Source organism: Triturus cristatus, chromosome 3_1 (genome assembly GCF_964204655.1).
Source record: "Triturus cristatus chromosome 3_1, aTriCri1.1, whole genome shotgun sequence".
Taxonomy (NCBI): Eukaryota; Metazoa; Chordata; class Amphibia; order Caudata; family Salamandridae; genus Triturus; species Triturus cristatus.
The window spans coordinates 632,056,600-632,084,107 of record NC_140583.1 but is presented as its reverse complement, the minus strand read 5'-3'; the positions used below and the strand labels follow the sequence as shown (position 1 = coordinate 632,084,107).

The 27,508-nt window shown below is 43.5% G+C and overlaps 1 protein-coding gene across 2 annotated transcripts in view; it reads left to right on the top strand.

Moving 5' to 3' along the window:
- The window catches only part of MAP2K5 (mitogen-activated protein kinase kinase 5), a 1,189,932-nt gene that overhangs the window by 239,487 nt on the left and 922,937 nt on the right, over positions 1-27,508 (top strand). For both annotated transcript variants that reach the window (XM_085644598.1, XM_085644597.1), the window contains 3 exons: positions 5,339-5,379; positions 11,282-11,349; positions 13,797-13,845. In XM_085644598.1, coding sequence (XP_085500724.1) covers positions 5,339-5,379; positions 11,282-11,349; positions 13,797-13,845 — 158 coding nt within the window. The remainder of the gene's footprint in view (positions 1-5,338; positions 5,380-11,281; positions 11,350-13,796; positions 13,846-27,508) is intronic.

Sequence of the window (27,508 nt, the reverse complement as noted above, 5' to 3'; positions counted from 1 at the left end):
GATTTGATGCCTGTCCATTGGCTCATCCCTATACTACTGTAGAGTACCTTTTGTGCCAAATTACTTGAGCACTTTTCTGACTCTACAAAATGGTTTAGAAACAGCTCCACGTTTAAATTGTGCTCAGTAGGTTTTCGCCGTCAGCATATATAAAAGGGGCCAATGATAGATCGTATTTGGAAACCCGCACAAACAGTTTTTTTAGTGGTAGTGTGTTCCTTATAGTGTGCTTTTGTTCATAGGTCGAACATGCACTCATTAGAACCTGGAGTAGCCTAGTACTAATTCCATTGACCTTGCAAGGATGAAAGGCTGAGTTGACCATGCTGGATTTGCATCTGTGACATGCACGTCACACAAGCAGAGCACAGCGCAGTGTTTAACCCACAGTGTTCTTTCTATTGAAACATATACGCAGGTTTTCAAATATATGATTTCGCGCAGAGGAATAAGAAAAAAGAGTAATGAGATTGTTAAACATATTCATATCTAGGTGAGTCGAGAGAATACTTCCTAGAGGAATAGATAGAATATTAGATTGTTATTGACAGGGAAATAAACCCACTGCCTGCATGGATTTAGCATAGCAAGCTCTGCAGATTTTTACCCCCTTTGAGCGCACCTGCGACACTGTGTGTCGTGTCCTCCGAAGCTCGGCCTTTTCTGTGACACACATTGAGACTAAGGGCTGAGCTCGGTGGTCTGTTGGGGCCCACCACGTGCAACCTCCTTACCGAGCGGTACTACAGTTAGTTCACTGGGAGGTAGCCGGGCGATGACTAGGAGAGATTGGTTTCCCATAACTCCGCTCTTGCTTCCAAATGCCCAGTTTTGTTTGAGTTGCAGTGCATGATGGTCTGCTGAACGCGCTTGGAATGTCCCCGCGCTGCATCCCGATATAGAATTGCCGCCGATAGGTCCGCATTCTCGTTCGCTAAAACGTGTAGTCAGTCGTCTTTACCACCCGCCTGCCATCCTTCTGAACATGGAGAGTCTCGCGGACACACCTGGCCCCTCAGCACCAGCCCGCATCCCTGGCCACACGTTTCTGATTCCTGGCCGATACGTCATCCCCATATGAAGCCCTGGTTCTGTTTAACAGCGCCGTTTAATCTTTGCACCCTGCTGGTACTCCAGGGGTTAAGTACAAGAGAAGGCAAAATAATATCTAATTCAGTCGTACTGGACGATCAATCAAAATTGACGGGCCCTTTAACGGGCAATTTGTCGGGCGCTGTAGGTTCCAGCGGTGGCTTGTCAAGCCCGAACGTGTTCCGTGTTCTTTAACGTGTGCTGGAGGTGCTCGACCCTAAGAGTGCTAAGGGAATGATGTCTCCGGAGCGGAAGGTGTTGGCATATTGGGGGGGGGGGGGGGGGGGGGGGTCTGTATAACGCTGCAGGTGCTCCCGGGACCGAACTGCACCTCACCGGGTGCCTGCAGACAGCCAGCTCTGGAGCCAACACCCGCACCATCCGTTTTAACACACTGTGCCCTGCTAACCTCCGAGTATTTCATGCCATCGAGACTGCCTCCCTGATCCCCAGACATTATCTGTTTGACTCTGTTGAGCGTTTTCCCTTATCCAAACATATGCATAATCATCTAGGCCTGTAGATGTTGCTTGGCGATACTGTGTATTTTCTCATTGGTGGTAAGTGTGGGCTTTGTTTGGGTGCATGTAGAAATAATTGTTGGTGGTTGCCTGTTTGTTTAGCTGCGCCTGCGCCACTGGTTTTTGGATCCCGACCCGTAGACACATTTAGCTGCTGTTATAGACCTATTGTTTGCTATACAGTACACAGAGCAGGCTTTGAATCGGGCCATTGCTGCTGATTGGATGGATTTCCGATTTATCTCAGTCCCTCGATCCCCCATTTGGCTTTCATCCCTATTCTTATTCCCCGCCCAATAGCATTTCAGATGTATATACCTACTGCATTGGTTGACCTCCAGCCTTCCACCCTTGACTGGCAGAGAGGGACTACATTTTCTTTTTTAAGATGGCTTCGGCACTCCATGAGGGTGCGTTGCTTTTCTCACTCTCCTGTTTGCGTTTTCTTTTTTTTATTATCTTAAAAAAAAAAAAATTAGCAAGGGACCAGCAGCTGCATGCTGCTACAGTACTGTTCGCTTATGGGCCTATGCTCTCCCCAGACCCACTTTTCAATTTTTAAAATGTGCTTCTTGAAAAAAAATATATATATATATTTGCAAAGGCCCTGCAGTTTCGCACTGCTTCGGGTGCCCTCTTTTGGAGCCTCACCCCTTGCAATGTCATCTTCTCGCCTCCGCCACTCCCCTCTTGGACTCATTCATTACCTGTTGTTATTTATTTATTTTGCCCAACTATGGGGCGCATGAACATTTGGTAACAGCGATTTCCATTTAAAAAAGGACAGTTTTCATTTGAACAGAAAATTACTCCAAATGTAGTTTATTTCACACCCCGTAGCGAAGGAGCACTGGTAAAGGTCTTCAAGTGGGTGTTGAATGCATTATGTATTGCACTTATGGGTTGTTGCTTACCTGTTTCTCATGGGTACTCTGTATACTTTTGTAATGTATCCGCTTTCCAGAATGGAACCATTACTTGTGCTCCAGTGGGAGGCTGAGTGAGTCAGTTACTGCTGGTGCGTTAGAGGATCGGATGCCTGCTGGTAGTGGGATGATTCCTGATACTCAAAAAAAGCTTCCTTTAAACACAACGCACAAGAGTGGTTACTGCGGATTGGCGACGAGGATGTACACAGGATTTCCACCTTTGAATGGATTTTCTAAAAGCATACAAAAATCCATTCACCGTTGACCACGACGGATGTGTATGCATTCTTGGCAGCCATTTTTCAATGGATTTACATATGCTTTAAGAAAATGATTGTTTTCCTTGTTGGCTGACACACATAGCAGCCATCTCGGGGATGGAAAAACGAACATTGGCAAAACCAGTACATTTCTCAGATGAACTCTATTGGCCGTACCAATGCTTGTTACATGTTGGCTGTGGCTATGAGTGAGTGGAATTATCTGTTTGTTTCTTCTGATAAATATCAGAATTCCCATCTCAAAATGTTGTGTTTTACCTTGTTACAATTTACCGACCACTCAAGTAGGATCCTTTCAGAGGGTTGCCTGTGCTCTAGCAATGAGAAGGCACTCTGATGTTCGCAACTGTAGTTTCTTTATTTCTCTTGGGCCTACTTGAGACTGGGAGATAACGACATGCTTCAAGAAGGCTGAAACTCCCCCTTTTAGCATGAGAGCAATCACAATGTCACTGAGGTCATGCTTGGCCAGATGTCTTTGCATGATGCTGAACATGACTCCACCGGCCATTTAAAGGCTTTAATCCTATTTGCTAGAATTGTCATCTTTGCTATTCAGAGGATTTAAGAGTTGGTAAAATTGGGTTTGATTCTGGTAGGTAAACGAGGCGAGTGTGAGGATGGTTTGCAGCTGCAATGTACTATTTGACACTATTTCACGGAGTTTCGCATTCTTAAGTTTTCTTGTGCTTTTGGATCGCTCCCTTCCATAAGATACCGAATATTCTTTCACTTGTTTAGTGGCCTTTATGCAATTGCAATAGAAAGCTGTTTTGCTTGTGCTGTGTGCTTTATAATATCCCATTCAGTGGATTTGACATAGAGTCTTTTCACTGTTGTTGTGATGTCGGCATTATTGATAACAATGCCTGGATTGGCAGACAAAAGTTTTACTATACTACAGACTCCGATATGGAAGATTGGCATAACTGATTTAGTTTCGATCATTGGAATATCAACAGACCGCTGTTATGGGACTGACTGCATACGAAACTACTGAGTCCAACCAGAAGATCCAACTGTCCTGAGGTATGTTTGTGAGCCATGTAATGGTCTCAGGGTTCTTTTGGCAGACGCAAATGACAACACTCTGATGTCATTTTGTACTTCAAAATATTTTTGGGCATATATTCTCTCTTGATTGAGGAGCTCTAGTGTAGGGTTGCTGCATGTGTTTAAAATGCCTCTTTGTCTTCGGACTTTGATTTTGGAGTAGCTTTAGTGAGTGTGTTGGTTATGGAGCAGCGGAGAGCTTGTGCTCTAGATGCATCTTGTGACTCTATCCACACTGTCTTTTAGGACCTTAATTCACTTTATTGATCTGTTTGGTTGGAATTGGAGCGTCCCAGAGTTTGTTGCAGTGCCCTGGGGCCATGTTTAATGCTGGGAAGATAAAGCGGACCGTAACTGGTCTGGCACTTAGGTTTGATTCCTTGATGTTGAGTGCAGTCACTAAATACAACCCTTGGCTGGTTTTATGTGTGGGGCTGAAGCTCAAGGCTTCCCCGTCCCTCACCGGCTCTGTTGTTGGACTATTGTCACATCTGACTACCCCTAGGGTAAAGTCTGCTACAAGTTATATTCTCAGCAATGCTGCTTGTGTCATCAATGCCAGATTGGGGACTTGAGTTGAAAAGAATAGATTGTGCCCAGGGTGGGGTAACAGCAGGGCACTGCAGCTGCGAATCTTGTTTGTGCCAATCGTGAACCGGTTTGCAAATCTTTTGAAAGAGGAATGCGTTGTGAATCAAGTAATCACGTATCTGTGTGGTCCTAGCCTTTGGATGCACTGAAGTTATGGTGCAGGCTTACTTTACTTCTGTGTTGTTATTTATGGGTCTACATACAACCCACTGAAGTACCAGACACCACATGTATCCCACAATAAAGAGCGCCCATCAAGCACAGCTCTTGAATATTTCACGCGCGCACCACTACACACTTCACAACACTCAAGCATGACACAGTCCGCAAGCACCGCCACACACAGGCACCTCTTACATACATCAGGCTCATATCTTTGTTGTTATCAATACGCACTTGTACTTTTGTAGTTTGCGATGGAAAGGCACTGGCCGAGGGCCCACCGTACTGTACCGTGTTTGATAATCATGTGCTTGGTTTAACTTAAAAATACTTGAAATTATACACATTTTTTTTAAACTGAGTATTTTTGCCTCCTGATACTTTAAAGGGACATTTCCCCATTTGAGGCCGTTTACATTCTCAGTCTGAGGCCAGGTGTAATTAATGTACGAAAGATGACCGAGAACGCCGCGCTCCGCTTTGTTATGTGTTTTTTTGTTGCATCGTTTACTGATTTCTGCTGAAGTGGGTCTGGATTTCCGTGGAGGTTGGGAGGCGGCGTCAGGACTCGCCCGTCCCCAGGGTCCTTCCTCAATCATTCCTCGCTGCTAATTTCAGTGTCGCCCTCATTTCTTTTTAAACGATTGCTTTTGAGCGCGTTTGTGAATGGCTCTGATGTATGCTTCAATTTAGTCAATTACTGTTTCAGCCTGCAAGCCTCCGGGGAAGCGCAACATCCACGGGCTCAAGGTAGGCAGCACCGCCGCCGCCAGGCGCGCACCTTTGTAATGTCGTGTTCTATTTATTGAAATGTCACCCAGAATTTCCTCTTCTCTGGCACTGAGTGGTGGAGGGGCAGGAAGCATTCGCGGCCCTTTGGGGGAGGTGGGTGCAAGTGATGTGACTGTTCTTTGCGGGTTCTCACTTGGGCTTCATGACTCACAATAATTGAGGACGGCCCTTTTTGGAGCATTTCTCCACCCCAGGAAGGTCGGTTCCATGCAGGGGTTTCAGTATTAACTCTGATTCTTTTAAATGGGTTCAATTTACATTTATTTGATTTGGCCATTCTGAAAGTCTGACCTGGACCCGGCCCTCTTGGACTTGTTGGACACCACTCCCCCAGTCAATAGGGAAGATTCCGTGCACAGTCCGCTATCCTTAGTTAAGTGCCCTATGAAAAGACCACTGACAGGATGTCCCGTTATATGCACATTCCACTGCTAGAACCCCACAGGAGTATTTCATTGCTAGCACACCTCTCTCATGTGCTTTACACTGGGGGATATCCCTAATGGGACTTATGACGGAACTCCCCTGATGGGACATACACTGAGGGAACTCCCCTGATGGGACATACACTGAGGGAACTCCCCTGATGGGACTTACACTGAGGGAACTCCCCTGATGGCACTTACACTGAGGGAACTCCCCTGATGGCACTTACACTGTGGGAACTCCCCTGATGGGACATACACTGAGGGAACTCCCCTGATGGGACTTACACTGATGGAACTCTCCTGATGGGACATATGATGGCACTCCCCTGATGGGACATACACTGAGGGAACTCTCCTGATGGGACATATAATGGAGCTCCCCTGATGAAACATATATTGATGGAACTCCTGGATGGGACATACACTGAGAGAACTCCTTGATGGGACGTGTACTGATGGAACTCCCCAGTGCTTAATTTGTAAAAACAGAAATGCCCGGGCCCTCCACTTGCGCCACCCATTGCCACTGTCAGCGCTGCCAATGACTGTACCTACACACCTACTAACCATCACACTTCTACAGGTGTGACAATTCAGACTGTTCAAGTCCCCCAAAGCAATAGGAATGACTTAGCAGCATGTATTAGTTGTTTTACATGCATATTGAAATAATAATCAACTATTCTGCTCATCTTTATATTACACAGAGCCACCATGTGGCAGCTGTCATAAGTGTCGGTGTTGACAATTAAGTACCAGTGCAGAGCACCGGAAACCACCAGGTCAAATTAAGCACTGGAACTCCCCTGTCCGGACTTACACTTATAGAACTCCCGTGATGGGACATGTACTGATGGAACTTCCCTGATGGGACATGTAATGATGGAAATTCCCTGATGGGACATGTAATGATGGAACTTCCCTGATGGGACATGTACTGATGGAACTTCCCTGAGGGGACATACATTGTTGGAACTCCCCTGGTAGGATATACACTGTTGGAACTTCCCTGATGAGACATACATTGTTGGAACTCCCCTGGTAGGATATACACTGTTGGAACTTCCCTGATGGGACATATACTGATTGAACTCCCCTGATGGGAAATACACTGAGGGACCTTCCCTGATGGGTCATGTGCTGATGAAACTCCCCTAATGGGGCATAAACTTATGGAACTCTCATCATAGTAGCGTTCTATTGAGAGAAGTGTAGCCAAATGATGCAAGGACCTGCTCAAAATAACCGCAAACCGAACCAAGGGTATTAATTCACTGGAAATGAACAAAATATTCAGGGTATCTCCTTGTACTGTATTACAAGATACCATGAGTGACCAGTATATTTATGGGATGAAAAGCTATACAGGCTGAAACTCACGTTTAGGACCGTGACATGGAATAGAAGACTCTGTAATGGGATGTTGGATTTGCCACACATTACCAGTAAGATAAAACATATATGTCATCAAGCAAAATCTTGAAATACGAAATGTAAGCAATGTAGGCGAGAGTTAGTTATTAAACATTTGAAGTTTTATAGCGCATATTCCATATTTATACTTGGTTACATAGAAGTCTGTTTGTAGAAACACGGGCTCAGCCAACACATTTTGCCCTATGATGGGGCAAGCCTAGGGCACTTTCAGGGCAATTAAGTAATACGCAAGTGTTCCAGGCCAGCTCACCTGAGGACAGGATGGGAATCAAAGAGGTAACTTGTGCCCTAATGGGCAGGTACTGCTGCAGGGAATTTGATGTTTTCACATTAGTCACAAGAAGAAGAAAAACAAGTATTGGCAAAGGCAATAGGTCTCGCCTATGAGAGATATTGGCTTTCACAATTTTTAGTAGACATGCTGTCCAGCAGCGCGGATGCTTTGTAGTGTGGCTAAAACTAATTTTAAAAAAGTGTTTTGACGGAGCCAGGACTAATGCACTTTTTTTTTTTTTAAAGTGCATTAGCGCTGGATGCACCATAGTCCCTTTTTATACTATTTTTAGCTACGCTACAATACAACCTGGCTTCAAATCATTCCCAAAGTAGGCAATTCCCATGGTCTACAGCATGAACATAGACCGAGCCAATAGTCTCAAAGGTGATGCTTGATAGGTCTCGGCACACTACCCGTTTAATTCTGACAACTCAAGTAATCTCCCCATGCGTGAAAAAGAAAAAAATATGACATTCGGCAAAAAATCCTATCGTTTAGAGAAAGCAATTGCATCCATGCCCTAGTCTAGGTGAAAATACATTTGGAAGCAGATTACATCTGTTGTCACAATAAAAGCAGGTAACATCTGCTGTCACAGTAAGCATCCATTTCAAAGGAGATAAGCATTGGCACTGCCAATAGGTCTGGCCAGGGTTTGGAATGTTTTATAGTTATGTGAAGAATTACAAGTAGATAGCATGGGAATGGATGTGTATTTGTGCGGAAGCAAATAACTGTAGAATAGTATTGTGTAGGTTATAAGGTCAAGTCACAGTAGCACTGTCAAGCCAGACATAACAATTCAGTTCAGGTTAATGACTGCTCTCTTCCCATTTGTGCTGCTGCCAGAGAAAAGCACAATTAATTATCTAGTTAACTAAGAATAGCATTACAATGTCATTTGTCTTCCCCCTGAAAATTCAAGCTCAGGCAGCAAGGTAAATTGAAAAACAAATCACGGCTGTGAGGAGGGCAAGCACTTTTTTTGTAAAAGCACACAATTACTAACCAATCAAAAACATCCCAGCATCTGGGCGGAGCCAAGTTCCCTCTCTTGGAGATTCTCACATAATTGTTTGGTGACAGCTACGCTATCAAGCTAGACCATAAAAAGGGCTTCTTTGAAGTGTGTGTGGCATAGTAACACATAGCTCCAATTCACAAGATGTTCAACAAGGTTGACAGAGAAGACAAAGAAATATAATACAAGGAGCATCTTAATCACAAAGCAATCAGTAGAAGAACATCAAATCAAGCTGAAGCAATCAGTATTTGGTCCACGCTCCAGCCAAAAGAAGAGGAAGTGAAGCCAGCACAAGCTGGGCAATTAGAATGCAGCAGGTGTGGCAGTGAATCCAACAAATGTTAAGCAGTGGACAGGCTGCAAGCCCCTTGTTGTATACAAAATCTCTCATGAGTGAGAGTGCAATGAGCGAGACCCAATGAACATGTCAGTGTTCGGAAGGACAATAAGGAAAGTGGAGTCTTTTTTCCGCAAAAACCGACTTCATGAGATTTCCCGGTCCATTATTCCTGTTGTTGGGCACAAATTACAAATTAATGAGTGCATTGGACTTGGTATTAAGCTTCTTTATTGTCCTTCCGAACATGGATTACTTAATTGCCTTGAAAAAGCCCTAGGTCTGTCCGCCATCATAGGGCGAAACACTTGTTGGCAGAGTCCTTGTTTGTACACATAAGCAGAACTTTTATGAGTTACCAAGTATGAATACGGAATATGTTCTATAAAACTTGTTTGTTTAATAACTAACTCTCACCTACATTGTTTATATTTTGTATTTCAAGATTTTGCTCCTGTACGTTTGATCTACTTGTTAATGTATCAAATGCACTATCCCATTATACAGTCTACTTGTGTCTAGGTGTAAGGGCTGTAATCTAGTTGAGTGTATGTTTGAGCCACCGAAATAACTCTCTATAGAAGATTGTGTATTTTAGGACATGGGGATATAGCCAATAATCCTTCCTCTTCTGGAAAATAAGACAGAGTAGGTACAACGGGACATGATTAACCAAGGGTAACATGGGGAGTAGGTATGGTGCGTGTATCTGGATGAGGGATCAAATAAAACCTTGCAGCATGGAACACTAGATTATTCTAGTATTGACATGGGGTGGCACCGACCAGTAGTATGAATCACTTTGATATCTTCAGTGCTGGTGAATGATATTACAGATACTCTGGTTGTTCAGAGAAGAGTACGGCTCATACTTCTTCTCTGTTGTCTTTTTGGTGACACTGTACACATAAACAAAACATGGTACTAGTGTGACACAAGAAGAAAAAACTAACTGCAAAAAATTGTAGACCCAGAAATGGGTGGGTTTCATGATGCCACGCTAGGATGTAAACCTATTCAAATGCTAGATCATAGGATCAAGAACACATTAGACACAAACATTAATAAATATATTCAAACGAAACCCACACGGGCAAGAAAAGCAAGCATAAAATAAGTAAGATAACAAATTGGGATCGGGCTAGAAAGCTCCAGAGAACAGCTCGATGGAAAGCAAGGAGTAAAAGGCTAGTGGGAAGAGAACACCAGAGATACATCTTACATAGAGAACTCAGGTGCTTGATTGCTCCCAGTTCATCACAAACTGGAAAGTAGAAGCAGATGTTCTCGAGCTGGCCAGAAAACAGGCAGAAGAATAGACTGTCAACAAACTAAGAAACCGAGAACAGCCAAATAGGGCAGGGAATACATCAATATTGCTACTGCCTATAGGGACAGTAGACCGAGAGAAACTGGTGGAAATGATTAGGTACCAGTGGGGCACACCCATTTAAACATTTCTAATTTGATAGATTAAACTTGACCACGTCGAATCCATGCTCTCATTTTGGTATAAACGACTGATTCCAAAGAGGTACCTTCATGTTAGTCCTGTACATGACCCTTGAGTTTCAGGAAAGGAACCGCTTTAAATTTTGGAGAAACAGGCAACACTTAGCCTACTTGGCAAATGTATTGCTGTTTTCAGAGGTGCCATTGAAAATCTATAGGTTTGTTGGTAATATGGAAGCTCAAGAACAGGGAAATGCTATCTACCCGGGACCATAGGTTATGTAGCTCCAGAGCCAGCAGATGGAAATGGATGTGCCAGCTATAAACAAAGTGAAGTTCTAATTCTCCTTCATTCTACTGTCCAGTAGTTGGAAGAAACTCTGTTTGGCGAATGACGCAAATATTTTAGTCATAAGAACATCTTACTGTCAGAATTCCTTCCTTGGTAATGATCCACTGATAGAACGTCGTTCATAGGAAAAATCCCCATGCAGAAATTGTTTATTCTCAAGTGATAGAACTCTTATAGCTAAATGTTTCAGTGTCAACACGCTCTTTTTCAGATCATTTTAAAAAATGCACTCTATTTATAGAAAACGTTTTCTTCGAAATTCATGATTTAGTAACACAGCCACAGAATATTTGTTCAAGGGCATTCAGTTTAGAATTCATTTCTAGTAAAATAAAATTCCACGTGTGTGATTGCTGCTATGTTAACAGTGTAGTAACATAAATTATGTTTTTAAGCACCTTGCATGACATTGTGGTTGTCACCTACTGCCCTGCTTAGAACAGCACACCAACATCTTTCCTCTTTACTAATGGTTTCCAATGAGATAACAGCGAATCACAACTGCAGCCTCTCGCCTTATGTGACCTCTAAGGGCTTTTCTCTCTGCCGACAGGTGAACACCCGCTCTGGGTCCTCCAATACCAACAGCCCGGCTGTCTCTGAAAGTCTGCCCAGCAACAGGTGAGTCTATGGCTACTTATGGAATCTGGCTTGTCAAGAAGGTTTGTAACAATCATTCCTTCAGTGAGTTGGGTGGGTGTTTGGCTGGGGACAACGCCTGATTTCCCAGAGAGTGGTCCATGTACAGTCTAACCATCAGGAAGTAGGTTGTATGTTCATTTTCATCCCTCTATCATTGGTGGTGTAGTCTAAACCTTGAGGGGGATTTCTGGTTATAGGTGGTTGACTTGCCTGGCAGTGTGCTATTGCGTAGTCTGATCCCTCGGGAAATGGGATGTGTTAAGATGTATGATCGCTCGTACGTTTGATTCCATGGGGGAGGGGGGAGGCTTCCTGTATTGGTCTGGTTCATTTAGGAATGCTTTTATGACATGCTGTCGAATAAAGCTTTTGAAATTTGATTTGATTTGAATGGGTTGTGGGCAGAGTTATGATAGCACAGGGCAAAACCTGTTTTGCTTTCACTTTTCTGGTACCTGTAGTTTTTTGCTGTGCCCAGGTAGTTGACTTTGCAGAGAGTTTGCAGTGTACAGAAACCATAGTCATTAGGGAGTTTTCGGAGTAGTGTTGAAAGAGGCCGCTGACTTTGGTGTACATTGAGGCCACAACCCTCAGGGAGTTTGTTTTGAAAGGAGCTTTGCACAGATGTCTGATCCTCAGAGTTTGCTCTACACAAACTCAGGGTTCCCCAGGGAGTCTGATATGCATGGAAGTTTGAACCCTAAGAGATTCTGCTGTATACGGAGGTTTGAACCCTCATGGAGGGTGTGTATGGAGGGCTAATCGCGCAGTAGATTTGCATCAAGCATTTGATTCATTCATCCAACTTAAAGATGGAAAGCCCTGATCCCTCAAGTAGTTTGCAAAACGCAGATGTCTGCCCACTGTGTGTAAAGGAGCGCTCCCAGTTATTATCCATGCGTTTGTTGAGTAAGCACACTTCGAAGGATTATTGTAACCCATCCACAGACCATAATTCTGGGCAATATTGCTCTTATAAACAAAAACAAAAAGAAATACACATAAAGTGCTATACCCTGTAATTTAAGGTACTTTCTTCTCACCAGTCTCGTGGGTCATGAACTTCTTCTACTATCCTCCCTTCCCATTGGATTGGGAATTGTTTGCACAAAAGACACATATGATCTTATTTTTAGAGACTTCTTTCAATTCTACCACCATACATAGGCAATTGCCTGTCAGTTGGTAAGGAAAGAAAAAATAAATTGGAATCCCCATGCAGGTAAACGTTCATAAGTCAACCACTTCAAAACTATTGACCAGTTTGATACGTTTTTGTTATTCCTTACAAAATAGGGCCTTGAATGTAAGTTTTCTTAATCCTCTAGCACAACTATATAGGCTCAATGCCAACTTACCAGCTAGAGCCAGGTTACCCAGTGGACTGTAGCCCACGAACCACCTAAGTATTACATGAGGACGATGTGTTCTGGGTAACCATGGTCAATCCTGTGAAACTTCACAGAATTGTTTGTTTTTACTGTGTTCTGAAACTCTTTTCACATGTATAGACACACTCGAGAATGCGCAATAACAATGTTTTATGAATTTGTTAAAATCAACAGCTTATCCAAGTGCATAAAAAGTGCATAATTGTAATGATAAAAATGAACAATACAGTGGCAATGAAAACCAATACTAAACTGTATATTAAAAATAATTTCAACATTGCAGTGGTGGCTCAAAATTCAGAATTCTTTCAAACGACCCTTCTGTAGTTTTTAAGGTGGCCTCTCACCCTCATACCTTAGTTGAACAACAGTGTTCTGTGCGAAGAAGGTCATTGTGTATCTTCTGCTGAGTAGTCATGGCATCCCTGATTAGGCTGGGCTGTCTCAGTGATGCCACCCTGTGGCATTCATGAAGGTTCTTTATAGCTTCTACTTCCTCAACCTGGCACCCTAGGAAGTTGAAGATTCTGTCTCTTCCTTCTACTTGTCTGTTCCCGGCTTAAATACATGTTTCTAATTAGTTTGAAAAGGGATGTCCTCGCGTCCAGTGATGTCAAATGCAAGAATGAACATATTAATCTTGTTGCACCTTCACTTGATTCTATAAAGTATTATGAATTAGGTGAATACGTATATGAATTATTGCGGAACTATCAAACTATAATAAAGGAAATGTTGTATGGTACACATGTTCAGACAACACCAAATGAAGCATTCATGTGCATTTATAAATGAGAAATGTGGTCTCAAATAAATGAAAATATGAAACATAAGAGTTGGAGTTGGGGGGGGGGGTTACATTAGCAGAAAATGTGAACATTATGTAAGTTTGAGAGTTGATATTTTGATTTATTATTCGAAGTCACACTTTCTTGGTTGATTAACCTCTGTGCAGTTGTTGTACAAAGAGGTCTTTGGGAAATGTTTATCTCTGCTTTTTATTTCCTTTTAATAATAATTGTTTGCATTCCACAGCCTGAAGAAGTCCTCTGCGGAGCTGAAGAAGATTCTAGCAAATGGGCAGGTATGGGTAGCACGTGACTGGCTTGTGTATGTGAGGTAGAGCCTCCGGCTGTGAAGTCTTGAGTTCCTTTCTCTTAATAATATGTTTAATCCTTTCCCCAATCTTGTTGCTAATTTCTCAGCAGCTATTTTATAGTCTCTGCTTGTCCTACTTGATTTTGTGACCCTCGGGCTGCACACTGTATTCCAGATGTGGCCTAACGAACTGGGCACGGTGCTCCAGCTATGGCTCCAAAGCTGAATGCATTGGTTGAGATGGTGCATCCAGAACTGTGAAGAGTGCTTCTGGTCTGTTTCCTGTAAGTGGAGACGCGTTTCCAGATCAAGGTCCTGCACCTGGCACTGCCCTTAACAGGTTTCTTTCATCAGCGGTGCTAATAGTGGTAACTCGACATCCTTTTTACTGAGTCCCATTTTCTATCCACTTTAAGGTTATGTAGATACATACTCTGTGTTTTAAGATTCCCCTTCACATCCTCCGGACCTCAGTTTCACCTGATTGAATTTGATGTTTTTGTGTGACGGACCTTAACTATGGCATCGTTTGCACCGTATTAGCTACTATCCTAACCCACTGCTGGCAGTTCCTGTGAAAACTGCTTTCAGCCCCTTTGGACCCATCAGCATGGGCGCAGTCTAAGGAAAATTCGCCTTCAGCAGAAATCCGTCTCCCTACTCATCCAATCGCAGCAACAGAGCATTACCAAACTGCCATCCCCTAATACACAAGCATTGGTAAAGCCAATGGGTCTTACCTATGGGCAAGCTGTTGGCTTTGGCAATCGGGCTGGCGTGGTCAACTGGGGGGCAGGCAGGTGAGGGGTGGATAACGAGGGGCACAGGTGGAACAGTCATAGCGTTTTTATAATGTTTTAATTTTATTTCTGGAAAGGGGAATGAAACACGGATAGGGAGGGAGAATGTTGGGGGAGAAGAAACAGGGATGGGAGAGCGGGCATTAGAGGAGAGAAGGGCTGGGTGGGTGAAGTTTAAAAAAAAAAAAAGTCATGGCACGGCCAGCGTTGACCATGTCATGACACTTTGCATGAACAGCAAATGGCCAGCAGAGGAACACTAATTACATGTATTTAATCTGTGATTCATCCATGCGTCACCGAAAAAAAAGAAAAGTAACACATGGCAAGCGCTGCCTAATTTGAAGGCAGTAAAGAAAAGGCTACAAACAGATGGTAAGTAATGGACTGGTTCCAAGCCCATCAAAGAATACAAGAGTCTCACAAGCGAGAGCGCATGCTCAAGCACTTCCAGTCGAGACCTAAAAATGGAAAACCCACTTGTTAGCATTCGATGATATTTGCTTACAGGATTGACTTTGGAAAAACTACAGATCCGATTAATACCATAAGGCAGTAGGAATTGTGACCACTGCAATGTTTTTCAATAGTGATGCATGCCTCCTACCGCTGTTCAATATCTTGTCTTGACTCTGACCAGTCAGGAAGTCTTCACACATATCCTCCTGTCATGAATAAGCTCAGACTGCCTCTTCATCCCCGCAGTGCGCTTCCTTGCCTTCTGAAATGAAGCACTGCAGCCAGTTTAAAGCTGGCATGATGCCACACTGTGTGGCCTACCTGTATGCTTAACCTTTAAAAATCGCGACTGATAGCCATTGTACCACAGTGCACCAATATGTGGATAACATACAAACGTGCATAGTAACAAATTCTGCCTAGAGCAACACAATAGTAAAACCGCGAACAATACCCAATTCTGTCTCTAACTCTTAATTGAAGGGAAAAAAAAATACACTGTGCGGAACAACCACTGAATGAGCTTTAATTCTGCCCAGCTGTGACAGCTGCAGTATTGTGCCAGGATGGCGTGCACCAGAACTAGGATTGCACCCTGAAAAGCTCCTCCTCAAAACAAGGTCCTTCTATACTTCTGTCCTTATCAAATGTATCTCTCTATCCATCCAGCTATCTATCTGTATTTATTTATGGAGTGCAACAGAACACTGCCCTAATTGAAGGGAAAGTACATGATTATGCATAATGACATATATAAACTTCTGAAGGTGGTGTGGGAGTTGGGTCTTTCGTTGTTCGGTAATGTAGCCTAGGAGCATGGAGGATCCTTATTAAAAGTTGTTGCGGTACCTCTTCGATGAGATAACATTTCAACAAATTTTATCTGTTGGGCAAATGTAGGAACTCCTATAATGTGGGTGGTGTTATTCCAGATTTAAAATGTATAGCTAAGTAAGGCTTGTTTTTATTTATCTTTTGTATCTTCGAGCCTGGTGATATTGTGGCTCCTTGTGTTGTGTTGGCCTCTTAAGATTGTAAGTTTGTTTTAGCCACGTAGGCTGGTTTATCAGTTGTTTCTTATAACACATGGAGGGAAGCTTGCGAAATCTACTTGTAAGGCCTGACATGCAGCCTCCCTATTACAGTATCAAAAGATATTTTTGGAAGATACTTCTCACTGCTGATTCCTCACCTTTTGAATGTTCCCCAGCCAGCAGCATCCTTGTGCGTGGGAAGGTGGGGGCGTCCATCTCGGCCCCTGTGTTGTTCTGCTCCTGAAGTGACATGTGAAACTGCATGTAGGGGTCAGTCACGCTTGCTGTCCTCAATTCTTTTCTTTCCACATCACCAGGCGTTGATCTAGAGTTATCCCTCGTCTCTTCAAAATGCTTCAAAATACATTTTTCTTAAGATTATATTTAAAAAACTGTCTGTTAGGGATAATATAATCTCCAAAGATGACAAGGTTTAAACCTTGTAGGGACTGTCATCAGCAAATATCTGTGCAAGACCCCATGAGGTTTCCCTGCAATAACTGCGTCATGATGAAACCCAAAGCCATATGCGAATCTCTAAGTCACCAGCAACAAAAGACACAATGCTATGACCAGGCGAAGGGACGCCCTGATCTTGAAGTAATTCTTGTGGCTGATCAGCACTGCGGTCAAAGACTTCAGGTAAGTCGAAGTTAAGGTTACTATTAGACGAGGGAACGCCAACAATGCTAGTCCTCTTAGATCTGTCGTCAGCCTTTGACACCATCTCTCACAGAATCCTTTTGGATAAACTGCGAGAGATTGGTGTCAGAGGGATGGCACTAGAGTGGTTGCATAGTTTACTATCAGACAAATCTCAATGTGTACAATTGGATACTTTTGTGTCCCAGACTACAATTGTGGACAAGGGGGTACCACAGGGCTCCAACCTAAGCCCCACTCTGTTCATTATCTATGTGTCCTCCCTGGCCGCCATCATTAGATCTTGCAGGTTCCAATCTATCGCTTATGCGGACGACACTCAGGTGATAGTCCCCATAGAGAAGGACCCCGGGGTGACCAGAGAAAGATACAAGATCTGCATGTTAAAAATAGCACAGGGATGAGAAAGAACTTCCTACAGTTTAACTCCAACAAAACTGAGATCTTATTGTTTGGGAAAGCTGAGGATTTATGGACTGAGTGGTGGCCAGTGGAAGCTTCTACCCCAAAAACATGGGTGAAAAACCTGGGCATTGCAATTGATAACAACCTCTCTATGGAGGAGCATGTTAAGACCTTATCAGGCAAGGGCTTTGGACTGATGCGCATGCTAAAAAGGATCTTCCCTTGGATCCCTCTTTCCACCAGAAGGGTCCTGATTCAGGTGCTTCTAGTCAGCAGAGTAGATTATGGAAATGCTCTACTGGTAGGGATTAGGGAGGACCTGCTCTCAAGGCTACAAGTCGTTCAAAACACTGCTGCACGTTTAACACTGAATAAACCAGCACAAACCCCATCTCTACCTCTGCTGAGAGAGTTACATTGGCTCCCCATAAGGAAAAGAACAGTTTTCAAACTCCTATGCCTAGTGTTTAAATCTCTCCACGGGCTAGGGCCAATGAAATGATGAAATGATTACGTGCTTATATAGCGCACGACTACCCGGAGGCATCTCGGCGCTTGCTTAGGGAACCCGTCCTGGTATTCCCCTGTGAGATAACCCCAACAGGGCATCCGCAAGGTGAAAGCCAGGCATCCCGCCGCGAGGGGCCGTCGTGGAGATTAAGCAAGCTATTGCCCAGAGTTGCAGAGTGTGAACTCGTGATTCAAGTAGGCACCGAAGCGAGAATTATCGAGTCCGTGGACATATGGAGTCAAGACCCTACCAAGTCGGGAATTGAACCCTGGTCCCGGGCTGACCTCTGCTTCAGGGTCTGCCTCCTCTAACCAGTGAGCCACACTTCTCCAATATACCTAACCAAGGAATTAGAATGGTATACTTCGGCCCGCCCGTTAAGATCTAGTGGCCAGAAGCTGCTTCGAACCCGGAGAATCAAGAAAGTTAAAATGGGAGGCCGTGCCTTTTCCTACCTAGCCCCCAAGTATTGGAATATTTTGCCAGAGGACCTGCGGGCATGTCCCTTTCTGGCTCTCTTCAAGAAACTTCTCAAAACCTAGCTATTTTAATGAGCATTTCTCACACTAGGCTGCCTGCTTCCCGGGCGCCGAGAGATCCCCTTGGGGATGATTCGTGCACCATATAAATAATAATAATAATCAAAAGCATAAAAAGTCCAAGCAGGACTCGGCCCCTTCCCACAACTCTCGAATTCCAGAGAAGGCGCGAGGGAGTCAGCATGCATCCTGGTCTCGCTCCCAGCCTTTGCCCTTCAGAGCCAATTCTGAACCTTGCCCAGAGGCAACCCAAATTTCCAGGGCCGTCAGTGACACTGCAGCAAAGCAAACATTTCCTTGAAGCAATACTGCAGTTCTTAAGCACATTACTGTCTCTCTCTGGCATGCCTCTGTGCCCCAAGGAAGCAAAATGGCCTCCACCTGGGACTCTGCAGTGAGTCCGCCCTTGGCATCAGCTGGGCCCCCTGAACCCGCTATAGGCTGTGCACCAGCTTTGCTGCCAACTCAGATTCTAGTGCAATGTTACACTCCAGACCCTGGAGCATTGACGCCTATGCCATATTTGTTGATGCTGTACAACAAAACGCAACCTATTGTGTTCATCGTCTCTGAGCTGGCGCCGCTTTGACCGAGGCCGTGCCTTAACCCCTTTGAGCTGCAGGCTAGGGCCAATCCATCAGATTCAGATAGGGTCCAAACCCTTCATACTCTATTTGGAATGCACTCTGATAATTATGCAAATGATGCTGGTAATGAATTTGATCAATCTTACACAAATGACAATTGATATGGAGACCTTCAGGATGCCAGTGGTCTCGGCACATCACCAGACACTAAGATAATTTTGTCTCAGGGCCCTGCAAATGGGAGAAATTGCCTTATTTGCTTTAGTTATGCAAAAGACGGCTGAGGTTTTCGTCCTTAAGTTATTTACTATTGAGGTGAAGACTAATGTCCTCACTGAGGTCCTTTAACCTAGACAAACAAACACTGAGCCCCTGCTTCTATTCAATGAAGCCCTCTCAGACACTCTTCTTGGGGCTTGAACAAAACCCTGTCCTTGACCTCCGTTGAATAGGCAGACAGCATGGCTTCATTGTCCAGCTCCCGTTGATCTGGAATTATTGACTCTGAATCCCACACTAAGAGAGCAGTCGTGCTGGTATCAACAAGCAAGGTCAATTCTAATGCATTCCCTGCTGCACCTCCGGACAGGGAATGAAAGAAAATCAAAACCTTTGGGAAGCGCATGTTTTTGCCAACCAGTTAGGCACTACGTTATGTTAATGCCAGGTCCTCTTAGAGCATTATAATCACGCACTCTGGGACTTCATTGCATAGGTCATACCAGGGGTCCCTGGCGATTCGCATCCCGTCCGTACTCAGGCTAATCAGGATGGCCGCGCTGCAACAAAATGTACTGTCCGATGTGTCTTGGACCCCAAAGATTGCCTAGGTAGGGCAATTTGCACCAGTGTGGCTCTCTAGGATGAGGTACACAGGCTAATCTAGCGACGTTCAGTCCATGTTGATGGACATGCCTTTTGAAGTCTCTCACCTTTTTGATGCGTTTTGGGACCCCCCTTTTTTCTCGGCCCCCGCTTCATGAATCACCGTGAAACTTTCAGGATAGGAGCAGACCGGAGCTGGCCAAAAGTTTTGAAAATTTCGCAAAGATTCTTCAATCGGCGCCAAAGTTATTCCTAATAGAATGTTGCGGATTTCCTATGGCAAATAGGTCCTAACTATATCTACCTACTGGCGACCGCCAGTAGGTAATATATCTGTGTGTGTGTGTGTGTGTGTGTGTGTGTGTGTGTGTGCGTGTATATATATATATAACCACTGAAATTAATTACAGATCTGTTTGTTAGTATCCTCCCCAATGTGGATTAAATCATTGTTCTGAGCTCATCATGATTAAAACGAGATGATTCACCCAGAGGAAATGAATTGTTATAGAGGCATAAGCAATCAACATGTACAAGATGATGATGTAATGAGTATTGTTTAATAATTTGACTTGATTATCAGAAATTAATGATATTGTTTAAGGATGAAATGAACAGGAAACGTCATGTAAATAGAATATTATTTGCACATTCAAAGATGGCGACCAGAATCACGTAACTGGGTCCTTCGTCTATGTTTACACAATAGAGCATAAATGAATTTCCGCTTCAAACGCGAGCCGACACTGACGAAAGCTACGGCTGAAACGCGTCTGTTTTTCTATTTGCACCAATAAATCCAAATTGGGATTTGAATCTAACCAGAGTGCTGGTCCTTTTGTTCTTTTGTACTTTGGAGCGTCATATGTTAACGGCACGCCGCCGTTGGACCGGGCACCCGCTGAGACAGAGTGCGGGCTTGTTGGGCAAAAACCTTGGAGCAACGAACAATTGAAGAAAGCCCGCACCGCCGTCTGAAGCCTGCGTTCTTAGAATCGTAAAGCGGATACCTCCAAGTGATTCGCTACTTGAAGGCGGAGAGACTGCACCCTCGATAAACAGTGAAGCAGAGCCTTCGAACAACTTGAAGGTAAGAGACAACGGCATTGCTCACATAAGCGGCATCAGCGAGTTAGAGGTGCAACAATTGCTTGAGAATTCAAATTGAACATATACTGATGTTTAGTGAATCGGCACGTCGGGAGGCGGCGATTGGAATGTTCAGAGCCTGCCCTGTAGGAAGTACACAGGGTTCAACTCAAACGCAGGATACAGTGCAAAACAGTATTCGAACACAATACCAGCAACTAGAAAGATTGCGTGAAAGAGAGATCAGGAAATGGTGGGAGGCCACTTCCTTACAACATTATGTCGACGTCAGCAGAGTTCCGCGGGGTCTCCGCATATACACGATTCCATCTTACGAAAAGCCGGACCCGGATTTATTGACAGAGTGGGCGGAATTCACAGCCCATTCATCCGAGGGCATGCTGAAAATTCTAATTAAATATGCATGGAAAGATCGTGAGAAGACATTGAAGGATATAGAGTTTGTGGAAAAGAAAATCCTGGAATCAACTGACCAAGCAAAACCCGACGAAGAGAAGGAGCAAATGAAGAAAAGATTAACAACCTATGAAAAAAAGATTCAATTAAGGAAACAACAGAAATTTGATCGAGATGCTCAAGATTATGAGAAAGGGCCGATTCTAACCTTTGCAAGGAGGTATGATGCACCTCGCCGTAACCTTAGAGCAAAGTCAGAGAAGCCGGTGGAGGCTACAGTAACTTCTGAATCTGAGGTAACTAGTGCTGAGCAATCAGAAGAAGAGGGCTCTAACACTATACAACGACAAACACAGCAACCTTCTTTTCGTGGGGAATTTGACCTCATCAGACAATCATTGTTAAGAGGGGGAAAGGGTCGCCCCCCGGAGCAACCAGCAGGCACAAGCGCATCAAAAGGAAGGGTGGAAGAAAACATAAGAAATGGAGCGAGGTCTACCAGGAACCGAAGGGGGCGATTCAATCAGAAATAGAAGACGCCCTAACCATAATAAATCTTTCGCCAAGGACTCTGACCACAGAAGAAGAAAATGTGCATAAACTCGGTTTAACTTTTTGTCCCACTAGCCGCTATGAATACACTCAAACACGAATAGATTTATTTAAATTTGTAAGAAAATTGAAGCTGATGAAATTTTTCAAGCAAAAAAATCCTGGCAATCAAATGAGAACAAGCACAAGAGGAGTTCAACCTAGGGCAATTGAACCAGGAGAAATGAATATTCGTGACTTAGAAACTTTGGCAGTTCTGGAAGAGCTAGGAGATGAAAGTAGTTCCCAACTGTCATACACAAGAGACGATCTACAGCGAGCAGCAGAGATGGGAATAATCCAAACTGGAGAACAAACCCCCTTTAAACCACCCTCACGTTTCTTTCCACAACTATCAATGGATGCTATCGAGATAGATTTATTTAAATTTGTAAGAAAATTGAAGCTGATGAAATTTTTCAAGCAAAAAAATCCTGGCAATCAAATGAGAACGAGCACAAGAGGAGTTCAACCTAGGGCAATTGAACCAGGAGAAATGAATATTCGTGACTTAGAAACTTTGGCAGTTCTGGAAGAGCTAGGAGATGAAAGTAGTTCCCAACTGTCATACACAAGAGACGATCTACAGCGAGCAGCAGAGATGGAAATAATCCAAACTGGAGAACAAACCCCCTTTAAACCACCGTCACGTTTCTTTCCACACCTATCAATGGATGCTATCGATGTATTCTCAGAATCAGTGATTCAAGATCTTAAAGAACTTAGAGACAGAGAAGGAGACAGTAAAAGTAAAAATAAATTGAAGTGGAATTTACCTCTGAATCAAAGAAAGGCAGTACATGACTTACAACAAGATAATTCCATAATAATTAAACCATCAGACAAGGGCGGAAACGTTGTTATACAGACTTACACGAATTACTGTAAAGAAGCTCTTCGTCAATTACAAGATGAGACCAATTATGCCCTGACTTCAGAGGAGGAATATAAGATCAGCATTCAGGAGTACGCCAGTCTGATTGGAAAATGGTTTGAAAGAGGAACTTTATCTAAGGAAGAACTATTATTTTTGCAAAACAAACACCCAAAAATGCCCACGTTTTATCATTTGCCGAAGGTGCATAAAGATATAATTAACCCACCTGGAAGACCGATAGTGTCATCTATCGGAGGTTTGACTGAAAACATGTCGAAGTTCATTGACTATTTTCTAGCACTTTTGGTTATTCAGACAAGCTCCTACACAAGAGACACAAAGGACTTTCTTAAACAGATACAGGGTATAGGATGGGAAGAAGATTTCTTAATGATAACAATGGATGTTTGCAATTTATACACGAGTATAAGACATCAGGATGGTTTGACAGCAGTAAAGTTCTTCCTAGGGCAGCGTCCAATAAGATTTTTGGAACGTAATGAAATGCTACTGGAATTTATTGCATTTTGTTTGAACAACAATATTTTCACCTTCCAGAATCAGAGGTATCGACAAATAATGGGTACTGCCATGGGCACCTGCTTCGCCCCCAGCTATGCGAATTTGTTCGTAGGCTGGTGGGAGAAGCAGGTGGCCTGGGCAGATGATAACAGTAAATGGGTGGACCAGGTAATTTGTTGGTGTCGATATATTGATGACCTCTTCATTATTTGGAAGGGGTCCAAACAATCAGCAGAAGAATATATCACTGCTCTAAATGTAAACAACTTAAATTTACGATTTACCCATGAAATGAGCAAAAAAGAAATATACTTTCTAGATATTAGAGTCTTTGTGGAATCAGAGATGATTCAAACATCCTTGTATAGAAAGACCACAGCGGGTAACTCTATACTGCATGGTCGCAGCAGCCATCCAACAAATCTGATAAGCAGTATCCCGTATGGCGAACTGCTACGAATTAAAAGGAATTGTTCGATGGATGAAGACTTTGACCATGCAGCAAGTAACAGCATACAGCGTTTTAGAGCAAGGGGATATTCACTGAAAGTATTAAATACGGCGCAATCAAAAGTCAAAAAAGTGGATAGACAGATCTTATTAGGAGATACTCCCGCTAAAAAGGATGACACAGGGAGTTTAAGATTAATTACTACCTATACATTATCAGCTAATAAAATAAGATCTATACTACGTAGGCATTGGAAAATCTTGAAATCGGATAGTATTATAGGTAATGCCCTAACTGACTATCCGCAGATAACATTCAGGAAATCAAGATCCTTGAAGGATCAATTGGTACAGAGTCATTTAAAGAAGCCACTTTCCTTTTTAGGATCAAAGAACCTTCAAGGTTAATTTCCCTGTGGGAAATGTAAAGCATGCAATACTAGTAAAAAAATCTTGACTTATACAGTCCCTGGAAGAAAAGTTCCTAAAAAGATTTCCAAATTCATGACATGTACCACATCATTTGTAGTATATTGCCTTGAGTGTCCATGCGGCTACCGTTACATTGGTAGCACGGTGAATGCGGTTAAAATGCGCATATTGGAACACCAAAGAGCAATTGCGAACAGAGATGATAACTATCCTGTTGCACGCCACTTTGCCACTCACCATAACAGCAATAGGACTCTTCTCAAATTCTTCAGTTTAGACTGTATCCCAAAGGATATCAGAGGTGGAGATAGAGAAAAGGCCTTACGACGTCTGGAATCCAGATATATCATTGAACTCCAGACAAAATCACCTGATGGATTGAATTCTGGGGAAGAGTTGATAACCCATTTGTGAGGAGTTAATTTTAATTGTCACTGTATTCTTTTAGTTGAGTTGTATAAAGGAGAGGACAAATATTAATTACTGCCCATCCAGGGCATAATAACCACTGAAATTAATTACAGATCTGTTTGTTAGTATCCTCCCCTATGTGGATTAAATCATTGTTCTGAGCTCATCATGATTAAAACAAGATGATTCACCCAGAGGAAATGAATTGTTATAGAGGCATAAGCAATCAACATGTACAAGATGATGATGTAATGAGTATTGTTTAATAATATGACTTGATTATCAGAAATTAATGATAATGTTTAAGGATGAAATGAACAGGAAACGTCATGTAAACAGAATATTATTTGCACATTCAAAGATGGCGACCAGAATCACGTAACTGGGTCCTTCGTCTATCTTTACACAATAGAGCATAAATGAATTTCCGTTTCAAATGCGAGCCGACACTGACTAAAGCTACGGCTGAAACGCGTCTGTTTTTCTATTTGCACCAATAAATCCAAATTGGGATTTGAATCTAAACTGAGTGCTGGTCCTTTTGTTCTTTTGAACTTTGGAGCGTCATATATATGCAAAAAAGAAAAGCAGAGAACTCTGGGTAGTTCTCAAGTTTAGGTGGAAAGCAGCTCCTGTATGGAGCACTCTCAACACCAGCGACACTCTAGATCTGCTCACCTCAAATGTCTGTTTTTCTATCAAAGTTTTTAAGCATGGGATTAGCACAGTGCCATCCACGCCGAGATAGAAAAGGACAAAGTCTTTTGCCATTTGTACAGCAAAGTCTTTAAGCATAGGACTAGCACAGTACTGTCCTTGCCGAGCTGTAAATTGACAAAAGCCAATTACCACTTCAGGCACAGTATTACAGCTTTGAATCGGTAAAATACCAACCAAGCCAACCTGAAATGAGTAAAAGCAACCCCTGACACAGTGTTTCGCTCTAATTAGAGCTCTTCGGAGAGGTATAGCTTTGTCCAGACACAAGGGAGCACCCAGTATAAGTCAAAGAAATACCCTTTCAGGCATAGAGTGACGAATAAATTATGCAAAAAAGAAAAGCAGAGAACTCTGGGTAGTTCTCAAGTTTAGGTGGAAAGCAGCTCCTGTATGGAGCACTCTCAACACCAGCGACACTCTAGATCTGCTCACCTCAAATGTCTGTTTTTCTATCAAAGTTTTTAAGCATGAGATTAGCACAGTGCCATCCACGCCGATATAGAAAAGGACAAAGTCTTTTGCCATTTGTACAGCCAAGTCTTTAAGCAGTACAAATTTGCTGTATGCTTTGATTCTGTATTCCATTGTGGATCATTTATATTCTTTTATGTGGTATATGTTCAACACAATTGTATTTGAGCATTGTGGCCCTTTAAATAATTTTTGAGCACTAGGTTTATTTAAACCAATGAGAAGAGCAGTAAGATGTGCCTATTTTGTCTTTCACACTATATATTTGCACTGATAGGTCCTGCGCGTCATGTGATCAAGGCTGCCGTGGGGCAGTCGAAACGCGTCAGGCTGGGCACTTGCTTTGAATAGCTACGCTTTTATCTGCAAAAAATAAAGGAAAAACTTGTTCTCCTCGAGTGTGGTCCGTACCTGTTTCTTGCGCCCGTGACTGGGGTAGCTCAGGATTGTGGATTTCATATATATATATATATATATATATATATATATATATATATATGTCCTCCAAAATTTGCTGTCGTCGGGGACCCCCAACCCTGCAGGGCGGTCATGGCAAATACGGGAGACAGCGGTTCCCGCAATTAACATCAAACAGGAAATGCGCCACACCCGGTTCCTGGACAAGTTGCTTTATTTAAATTTGCACAGGCAGTCACATGTCAGAGGCGCCTGACGCGTTTCGGCAAATAGCCTTTTTCCAAGGTGTGTCCTCTTAAGTGCAGTAACCCAGTAGTGCTTGAACACACGCCCCCATTGTCCATCACACTCCAACTCCCACAATGCTTTTCATGAGGCAGTAAGGTTACCATGTGATCCTCGTGATGTTACTCGATTACTGCCTCAAATGTCCCGATATCAACAGGTAGGTGGGGCACAACGGGGGGCTGGTGCACTTCAAAGACACGTGGTTGCCTCTCTTTAAAATCAGCGCTGGGTCCAGGACCTGCTTTGCAAGGTGATAGCCTCGCTACGCTCCCTTTCTCACCACCATACACAAAATTCGCCGGCAATCCTCAGGCTTGTGATGGGGAGAGCGGGTCATGTCCCCCAATTAAATCCTCCAAAATTTGCTGTCGTCGGGGACCCCAACCCTGCAGGGCGGTCATGGCAAATACGGGAGACAGCGGTTCCCGCAATTAACATCAAACAGGAAATGCGCCACACCCGGTTCCTGGACAAGTTGCTTTATTTAAATTTGCACAGGCAGTCACATGTCAGAGGCACCTGACGCGTTTCGGCAAATAGCCTTTTTCCAAGGTGTGTCCTCTTAAGTGCAGTAACCCAGTAGTGCTTGAACACACGCCCCCATTGTCCATCACACTCCAACTCCCACAATGCTTTTCATGAGGCAGTAAGGTTACCATGTGATCCTCGTGATGTTACTCGATTACTGCCTCAAATGTCCCGATATCAACAGGTAGGTGGGGCACAACGGGGGGCTGGTGCACTTCAAAGACACGCGGTTGCCTCTCTTTAAAATCAGCGCTGGGTCCAGGACCTGCTTTGCAAGGTGATAGCCTCGCTACGCTCCCTTTCTCTCCACCATACACAAAATTCGCCGGCAATCCTCAGGCTTGTGATGGGGAGAGCGGGTCATGTCCCCCAATTAAATCCTCCAAAATTTGCTGTCGTCGGGGACCCCCAACCCTGCAGGGCGGTCATGGCAAATACGGGAGACAGCGGTTCCCGCAATTAACATCAAACAGGAAATGCGCCACACCCGGTTCATGGACAAGTTGCTTTATTTAAATTTGCACAGGCAGTCACATGTCAGAGGCACCTGACGCGTTTCGGCAAATAGCCTTTTTCCAAGGTGTGTCCTCTTAAGTGCAGTAACCCAGTAGTG